Source organism: Helobdella robusta (assembly GCF_000326865.2).
Source record: "Helobdella robusta unplaced genomic scaffold HELROscaffold_44, whole genome shotgun sequence".
Classification (NCBI taxonomy): domain Eukaryota; kingdom Metazoa; phylum Annelida; class Clitellata; order Rhynchobdellida; family Glossiphoniidae; genus Helobdella; species Helobdella robusta.
This window is the reverse complement of record NW_008705063.1, coordinates 957987-967986: the sequence shown is the minus strand read 5'-3', so window position 1 is coordinate 967986 and position 10000 is coordinate 957987. Positions and strand designations below refer to the sequence as shown.

Below are 10000 nucleotides of genomic sequence, written 5' to 3'. Positions count from 1 at the left end.
CACGTGTTTCCGGCTTTTGAAAAAGTTACACTGGTTGCCCTTCGTGACGGAAAATCAAGTTCAAGATGGCAGTAACGATTTTTAAATGCTTAAATGGTCTAACCCCTAAATTCTTAGTAGATAAGTGTATCAAGGTACCAAACCTTTCGTCTCATCAGTGCCTAAGGTCTGCAGATTTAAACACGTTCTACGTTCAAAATTGCAATGTACAAACCTTTTGATAAAAATTTTGCAGATTCAGGTTCAGTTTTTTGGAACAGCTCACCTAAAAACTTACGACAACCTGAATCATCATTAGCTGAATTTAGAAAACTACTCAAAACAAAGTTGAATTTTTCTGAAGACCAACATTGATGATGACGATAACGACTATGGCATCGCCTACAACATGTTAGTCCCAAGTTTTTCCTGCCAGGAGAGCGCAGATGGAAAGAAATTCTAATTTGCCCTCTACAGATCTCAAATTACATCACACCACCAATGTGCCTGTGTGTTGTGTTGTGTGTGTGTTTCCGTGTGTGTTTCCGTCCTATTCAACTGACGTCCGATATACACCGGAGTTCAAGCGACCTATGAGGCACATCTGTCTTTGAAACGCTATCAGAGTTAAATTCGACATGTTCAGAATTTTAAACTCATTTGCCGACTTAATGAATGCTAAAAAACCTTGTGAACATTTGGATGTTGATACTTTCAGATATATATCCAGATACTATAAATAACTCTGTCAATCTCCAAACCCTCAGATGTATTCGTTGAAGTCGATCACGTGACAGCTCGCGTCGTCCAATCAAACATCTGCGCCAGGAATGGCCTCATACACAAGATCGACAAGATACTCGGCGTACCTGAGGCCATGATATCCGAGTATCTCATGAGATATCCCATCTATAGGTTGGTTGTGTGCGCGCGCACTTAGAATTTACTTTGCAAATTGAAGTCTTTACCGAAAATTAGCTCTGCCAGTTTTAAAAATATCAATTACAATCCAAACTACTAAACCTTGTCAGTTATTAAAAATTATGCATTTTCGACCCAATTTTTCAAACCAATGGCAGACAAGTGTACAACACGCTACAAGATACAGGTCTGTTGACCTTGTTTAACAACCCAACCAATCAGCTCACACTTTTGGCTCCCAATGCTACAGCCTTGTCCAATCTCGACCAAATGTTTCAAGGTCAACAAAATAAAAAGAAATTCAGAGACGTCGGTGATTTGTTCTTCCTTTCATTTTGGTTTTTATGCATAACACACACACACGCACGCACACACACGCACACACACACGAACACACACATAAAACAGTTGGTGTCAAGACATATCATAAAGTCGGTTGTGTTCCTAGATGAATCCAAGTTAAGTCAGAGCAGCATGGCATTCGACACTTACAATGGGCAGGTTGTCGCCTCATTCAGCAATGGAGGTTGAAATAATTTGTAGTTATTATCTTTTTAAAATTATTTAGGTTTCTATTATTCTTTTATTTTTAAACAGAATTATTTTTAGAATTCTTTGCCGTGTGGTGGTGTGCAGATTCTTGAATTTGATGACAGCTGAAAGTTTAAAATTGTCGGCTATTTTAAACATTCGTACCATTCTTTTGTCGTTTAGTAGCGATGCTAGTTTCAATGCTCCTCATACCAATTTCATTGTTTTAATATCAAATTTGCTCCACCAGCTTTTTTCATATCCGTTGGCGAGCAGAAGGTGAAGGTCATTCAATCGAACATGCGAATGACGAACGGGGTGATTCACGTGGTGGACAACTTCCTACCCTACCAGGCCTCCACAGCTGACCAATCACGTCACAGATACATTCCCTCATACGTTCATATCGCCGCTTTCTCATCATTCGTTTTTACGTACATCTGTCGGTAATATTTTATCAGATGTAATTTATTTTCAATGTTTTCTTCTAATTTATTTTATTGCATATTTCTTTTTAATGTCAATTTAAAAAATGTTTTTACCTTGCTCAAACCGTTGTTTCATTAAAATGTGTTTTAGACAAATTTCATTAACTAACGTAAAACCCTCGCTTGCTTTTATTAATTCTCAACATCCTGGACATTAGGTTTCTTTCGCTATGTTATATTAAAGTATGTTTAACACAAATTTTATTTTAAAAACAACTGGACGAATGATGAAGGAAAACAATTTTTGTTTATGTACGTACAATTTTTATGTTCGTGTGGCAGCTGAATGGATCATTTTATCATCAGACATATACTCCAAAGTGTACAAGCAACTACAAATAAACATATTTTTTGACATGTCGTACGCGGGTGTTCGTATTTCAATTTCTAAATTTTATTCCTCAATTGAACTCTACTGACTCTACAGTGATGCATTCGACCTATGAAACTTCAACGTTCCAGCCCTCTTGTCATTCCTTCGAATCGTTGTTCATCATTTGATAGTGTTCGTTTAATGATTTAGATCCTTTGAGTGACTCTTGTCGGATTGAAAATTCTAGCGATTAAAAAGACTAATAAATAAAACACCACGAAATAAGGAGTTGATTTGTGCGGGCTTTATAAGAAACTGCGATAACTAATAGATAGGTTTCGGGCTGCTGATGAGTCCCCGGTAGGGACGAAACACGTGTCCAGCCTATCCAAACGAATACTATTCTTTTCTTTTCCCGCTCACTGCTCTTCTGGTTCGGTGTTCTCATCATCAAACGCAACCGCAACACTCTCAATACCATGAATAAAAAGAAATGGCCCCAAACACACACACGCACACACACACACACACATATAAATATATAATTCTAAAAAAAATTAAAAACAAAATAAGGTTCGAGAATATTTTATTCAATTGAAATGAAATTATGATTGTTGGTGCAACAAGATACATTGACGAGATATCATTGATATCTTATCGTATTTCGTGACAAACTAAATATGGTCTTCTGTTTATATACGTCATTGGGGAATTTGCAGGGCACTTGAACTCCAAACGATAGTTAACACTGTCCACAATAAATGAGCCTTGCTAAAAAAATGTTTAATAATAAGTATGGAGCTGTAACTGGGTTGATCTGCTGGTGCTGTGTTGCTGGTTTTGTTGTTGAAAGTGTCGCTATATAGTTATGGAAAGGTTGTGTAATGTTGTGATGGTTTTTAATGCAATGTTCATGTTAGACTTGTTGTTTAGTTGAGGTTACAATGTAATTGATGACATTGTAATTAATTTCGTACCCATAAAATGAAAGTATCTAATTTATAACCAGCTACAATTTTTGTCCTGTTCTGATTGTAATATATGCAATGAGTCTGTTTGGAAATTATAAAGATAGAATAAATCAATTTAACAAAAATTAAATTTTAATTAGTTCAAATTTATTTTTTAAATATTTTTACTAACAGTTAAAAATATTATTTTGTTATTGCACCATTGCCGAAAAAATTGCCCAGTGAAATATTAAAATTCGACAAATTTTTGAAAAATATGGAAACAGTAAGTACCCTATTCATAAATTTTGAAAGAATTCGTAAACTCGTTCGTCTGTTGGGAGGTTCGATGAGAATCTCGTGCGAAAATATTTAAGGACACTCAACTAAACCTGAAATGAATGTATCGGTCGGCACTCGGCAGATAAGATCGAGTCACACTCCTGTCAAATTGCACCATTACAAAAATGATTTTCGTAAAAAGTGAAAAAAATAAATTCAATAAAATATAAAAATAGAGTTAAATATTGCAACTATATAAAGTGTTAAATATATTTCTATTTATATATTTTTTCAAAACCAAAAAAACTGCCCATAAAAAAATAGCAATTGATGGTCTTCGGAGACCAAATAAGAAAAATAACTATCATATCATTATTAGAATACATTACGTCAGAATGTTGGATCAACTTGAACGAGCACATTACCAAACAAAAAGTGGATCAGATACATCGTAAACTGTCTAGCGGAGAGTAAGTTCTTCAACGATGAACAATAAAATTTGCGTGTCGAAGATTTTTATGAAATTTTCGCAAGACGTCAGGGCTTGAGTAAACAATAATGTAAATCATTTCAAAAATTGATCGAATTTTGGTTGCTTGACACTCAGTCGATGCTTTGAGTTATGAATAGTTGACATTATTTCGTAAAAATAAAAAACAATTTTTTATTTTTTCATTCAATGTAAAAGGACGTTAACCCCTAATTTGTTTTAAAATTTGTTTTAAACTTAATAGCGAATCATTCCAAATCATTGGCAGAGCAGTTTCTTCCTTGTTGTGGGACATCAGTTTAGGGGAGATAGATGCTAGAGATACGGATACAGAACATGGTCTAGGACCTAGACCATGTTCTGTATCAACCATGGATATAACCATGGATATAACCATACCATGGTATCAACTTTTAATTTTTTCGTAACACCTTTTCTAAATAATCTAGTCTACACTACAAATGCAACAGTGAGTTAAACTTGTGACTGTAATTAGTAGCCAATAAAGATATTTTAACTATCCAATAACGCTAATCCCCATAACTAGTCTTACGGCAGTGTTTAAAATACATCGAATCTTTTTCAATCGCACTATCTCCACACCGCTCATTAACAGTCATTATATTTGCATTGCGCTCTTTTTAAAGCATTGTTGAACCGCACATCCCTAATCTAAGCATGTGACGACTTACTATAAATAGCTTCAACACATGAACAACAGCCCATCTTCTTGCGACATTTTACGATCGAACTTCTCTTTGTCTAATTGCATTGCCGAACACGTTCTCATTTATTTTGTATTACGTTATAAACATTCCTACTTGTTGTTTCTTATATCTAAAGAAAAACGCAACAGCATACAAAAGTATTTTTGATGATTTTTTAAACATCACGAGTAATATTTCCGACTGATCAAAATTTTTGGAAGACCATTTTACGTCTTTGGTTCATAACCCTGATGAAATACTCGAATCATCGATAGATTTGAGTTTTAACCATTTAATTGTCTGGAAGGTGGGAGCTCCTTCAATTAAATATTTAGTTACCCTACCATTCACAAACTTATACAGCAATAATCTTCGTATAAAGCGAGTGTTAGTTCTTGGCTCAAAATTACCATCCGTTGTCTAATGTATTTTTGTATTCTTGTGACTTTTCTGCCCCTCCCATCATAACTTTCTAATGTTCAATTAAAAATAAATGCCATAAAAATACACCATAAATTTCTTGACCGGAGAATAATTTGAATGAAAAAGGAAAAAAAAACTACAAAAATTCATGCAAGAATATTTTATTCATTCAAAATAAAATTTGAACGTCAATGTATACATATCAAGATATGTTGTTCATATTATGTATATGTAACTTCGTTGATGTTACAATGGATTTCTATCGCGACAAACTCGATACATTCTATTTTCAACTTTTGTTTTAGGAGAATTATGAAAACATTGAGGTCTTGCGTGTAACGTCCATTCTAAACGATAGGTAATGTCATTCAACTCAAAAAAGCCTTGCTGAAATAAATAAAATATATTGTCATTATTGAAACTTTGAATGCAACTGTGTTAAGATGTTTTTGTTAACATGTTAATGTTGTCCCAGTATTCGTGCTTCTGAATTTCAAAATGATTTGATGTCATATATTAGTATATTTTACCGTTGTTGTGATTAGATGTTATTAATAGCCACAAGTGTAACGTTTTTACTATGTAATTATATGATATGTGGAAGTCCTTAAATTAATTATAATGCTACAAGATTTTGTCTTTATTGAGGTGAAGTTTTTGATGATTCTACTTCAAGTTCATACCCGGAAATAATATTCTTCCCTAAAAATGCTAGTGAATTTTGTTAACATTGAAACACGCTAAGGTTACTAAAATTGCAATTATTAGATGAATGCAACTCACGATAGGTGAAATAGTTAAACTTAAAATTTCCACGTTTTTATCTGACTACCTTTCTTTCGTTTACAAAGGGGTGGGTAAATTACGGCCCACGAAGCTATTTTATGCGGCCCGCGAGGCCTAATTCGCCAAAAAAAGTCATTAGCCAGACCAGACATTATGACCAATAAAAAAAACCACAAACTTTAAAAATGTCTCCCCCGGATTAAAAAAATTTGCTATTTAAGTACATATGCGACCCTTCAAAGGTAGAACAATTTTCAATGCGGCCCTCACAGCGAAAAGTTTGCTCAACCCTAGTTTACAAAATTCAGTACGGATCTCAAAACTCGTTTCTGCAAAGTTTGCCAAGAAGCACAGTTGAATACGTCGGGAAGAGCGCTTTATAAATAAATTAGTTGATAGGTTTTGTAGTTGTTTTTAATGATTTTTTGTTCACTATATGATTTCTATATTCACTCATAAAAAGTTCTCGATGGATTTCACATATTCATATGCATAATTGCATAATATTGATATTGTTTTTGTGTCATTAATGACAAGAAGTTTTTATTTTAATAGCATGTTTTTTAAATATATTAACGTTTACACTGTGATTGTTTTGATCCTTTGAAAACTACAATTAATCATGTTTCACTTGTATCTAAAATAAATTTTATTTAATGCAAAATTGTATAAAAAGAAATCATTACCCATATAATTTCATTTGTATATCTCACACCAGCTATCACCGTTCTCCTAGGATGTTGAGTATTGCGGTAAACGCAAAATGTCTAAAAAAAATATAAATTAAAAATTTAATTTATTAGATTGTAAAATATTATGGTAATTTTTTCAAAATTAATAATTTTTTTAACAAATAAACTTTAAACTCTTAATGAGAAGCTCCGATATTTTGACTCACAGACTTATTTTTCTTTTACAATAGCGTCAGCACGTAATAAAATATGTTATGAATTTTTTTACAATCCCAAAAACTTAATTTCTCATATGGTTAAAAATACATATTAAAATATTCAGCCAGGCTTTTCTTCAGTAAATTGTTTAATTCGTCACTGACACGAGTTTGTTGTAGTAAAAAAATATTTTCAAGAAAAATATAAAAAATACAAATAGATAAATATGAAGAAAAACCTCATTAAAAAACTCTAAAGGAACTATCAGTCCCAAATTTCGACCGTAAGGCATTCTCAATAATTGTCTGAATCTTTCTGGACACTCTAAGAAAAATGCAACAAATTGCGAAAAAATTAGATTAAAATTATTAAATTCAAATAATTCAAATTATTAAAATGCTAAAAACCTGGAGCTGCCTCAAAATGTTGAATGATATTCAACGTACAAATTATTATCAAACACTGATTCAGATACATTATAAACGGCCAACTACGTTTTAAGCAATCAAATACGTTATAGACAAACAAGTACGTTGTAATATAACGAACAACTCTTCTTGCTGTCGAGATTAAATAGTTAATTGCAGTTTAAAGGATGTTCACATGGATCTTGAATAGGATGCAGATGTACATAAATCACATTTATTAATAAATATATAACACTTGCAAATCAGTTCAAGCTGGTATGAAAAATTGATCCAATATTGTTTAAAGGTTGATTAATGTCTTGCGACTAAAATATTGTAGATTAGAATGATTTTTAAAAAAATAGAAATACTTGTTTGTATCTTTAAAAATTTGTATACTGCGTGCAATTACATGAAACGTGAATTTTTTCTATATTTCAATTTTTATTCCAAATTTTTTAACTTTTTCGGTCTGCAAATTATTTTTGTCACAGAATTGGTTTATATTTCAATTTGTTGAAAAATTTTGAAATTAACAAAATATTAAAACAAGTTTTGTAAAAATCGTGAGCAAATTTTTATCAGTGTTTTTGCTAGTTTGCTATCAAAACCTTTATTAAATTCAAATAATTCAAATTATTAAAATGCTAAAAACCTGGAGCTGCCTCAAAATGTTGAATGATATTCAACGTACAAATTATTATCAAACACTGATTCAGATACATTATAAACGGCCAACTACGTTTTAAGCAATCAAATACGTTATAGACAAACAAGTACGTTGTAATATAACGAACAACTCTTCTTGCTGTCGAGATTAAATAGTTAATTGCAGTTTATAGGATGTTCATATGGAGCTTTGCGTTTGAATAGGATATATGCAGATGTATATAAATCATTTATATGAATAAATATATAACACTTGCAAATCAGTTCAAGCTGGTGTGAAAAATTGATCGTATATTGTTTAAAGGTTGATTAATGTCTTGCGACTAAAATGTTGTAGATATCTTTTAACAAAATTTTTTTTTAAATTAAAAAAAAATCATTCTAGATTTTTGTAAAAATAAAAATACGTGTTTGTATCCATGGATATAAATATATTATATATATCCATGTTTGTATCTCTAAAAATTTGTATACTGCGTGCAATTAGGCTACATGGAACGTGAATTTTTCTATATTTCAGGTTTCCTTCCTTTTTTTTAACTTTTTCGGTCTGTAAATTATTTTTGTCGCAGAATTGATTGATTGTTGAAAAAATTTTAAATAAGAAACATTAAAACAAATTTTGTAAAAATCGTGAGCGAATTTTTATCACGTCTCAACTAGTTTTAAAATGGCCGATCAAATGGTTTCATCAGAACTATTGACGACGCTTATTGTACAAACATCAAGTGTTCGTTATGTTGTTGGCTTGTTTGGGTATTTTGTAACTGAGTTATAACCATTGTACAATATTGACACCAACCAACAAAGTTAATTTTAAAAAAATAATAAAACTAGCTAAGATGACGAAAACAATGATTATGACGTAACATAGGTTATCTTCGAAGAGTTTGTTTGTTCAATTGATTGCATTTCAACGAGAACTGTGATGATGTGGCTGAAGAAAACAATTTTCTACCTAGAAGCGGCGAGATGCTGAAATGGTTAAGGATGCTTGTCCTGTTGCTGTAATTAATTTCCAATGTTTTTTTGTCTGTATTATTGATCACTTTCTCTTAATATCTATCTCAAATATATTCCTACCTAACTCATACTGTCATTATAGATTTCTAAACATTCAGCAAACACTTAACCGCGCTTTTTGGTTCATCATTTCATGTTAAGTTGTGCCTTGGACAAAATTTATTAAGAAAATATCTGGATAAGTGATAAAAGAAATGAAATTTTATTTATGAACATTTTTGGCCTTTGTGTTGTAGTGCTGGAATGGATAACTCCAGTTTGAATTTTTACTCGAGTGCCAAACATATTAGGCAATTTTATCATCGGTCCCATGAAACAACAAATGAGCATTTTTTTGACACTGTGGGTGTTTGTATTTCTATTTCTAAACTTTCTTCTTCAATTGTACACTACTGCTTCAACGTCAGCCTAAGGAACTTTAACGTCAGTCCTTTGAATCATAGTTCATCTTTTGATATTATTCATTTAAAAATTTATATCTATATACCCTGAATAATTTTATTGTAATACAAAGATGGGCAACAAACAAGCAAACAATCAAACAGACAAACAAACAAACATACAAACAAACAAACAAACATACAAACAAACAAACAAACAAAAAACGAACATGCAAGCAAGCAAGCGGGCGGGCTAGCAGGAAACAAGCAAACAAACAATCAAACAAACAAATATGGTAAACTTGTTGTTTTGGTGATGTTAAAATATAAATGATAATATTGTAATATGAAAAAACGCTAATGTAAATCATTTAAAAAATTTATCAAATATTGATTGCTTGACACATATTCGATGTTTTGAGTTACAATTAGTAAAAATTGTTTTGTGAAATTCTAACACAATTTTTAATTTTGAGTAAGAGTATTAACTTTTTATTAAATTTGTTTTTAACTTAATGGCAACCTCTTCAGAGGACTGCCTCAGTTTAGCTCCTAGACATTGTTCTGTATCAACCATGGATATAACCATTATATAAATATATATATATAAATATATATATATACATATATATATATATACACACATATATATATATATATCTATATATTTATTTATATATATGTATATATATATATACATATATATATATGTTGGTAATAGACCATAATTTTTACAATATTCTATGAATTCTACCGAATGT

General features: G+C 31.4%; 1 protein-coding gene across 1 annotated transcript in view; it reads left to right on the top strand.

The window, feature by feature from the left end:
* Positions 1–1888, top strand: part of HELRODRAFT_193188 (hypothetical protein) — a gene marked incomplete at its 5' end in the record, with an annotated part of 6017 nt that extends 4129 nt beyond the window's left edge. Inside the window, 4 exons of the mRNA XM_009025950.1 lie at positions 747–894; positions 1059–1209; positions 1309–1426; positions 1682–1888. Of these exons, the coding sequence (XP_009024198.1) occupies positions 747–894; positions 1059–1209; positions 1309–1426; positions 1682–1881 (617 nt within the window). The 3' untranslated portion in view covers positions 1882–1888. The remainder of the gene's footprint in view (positions 1–746; positions 895–1058; positions 1210–1308; positions 1427–1681) is intronic.
* Positions 1889–10000: the final 8112 nt, after the last annotated feature.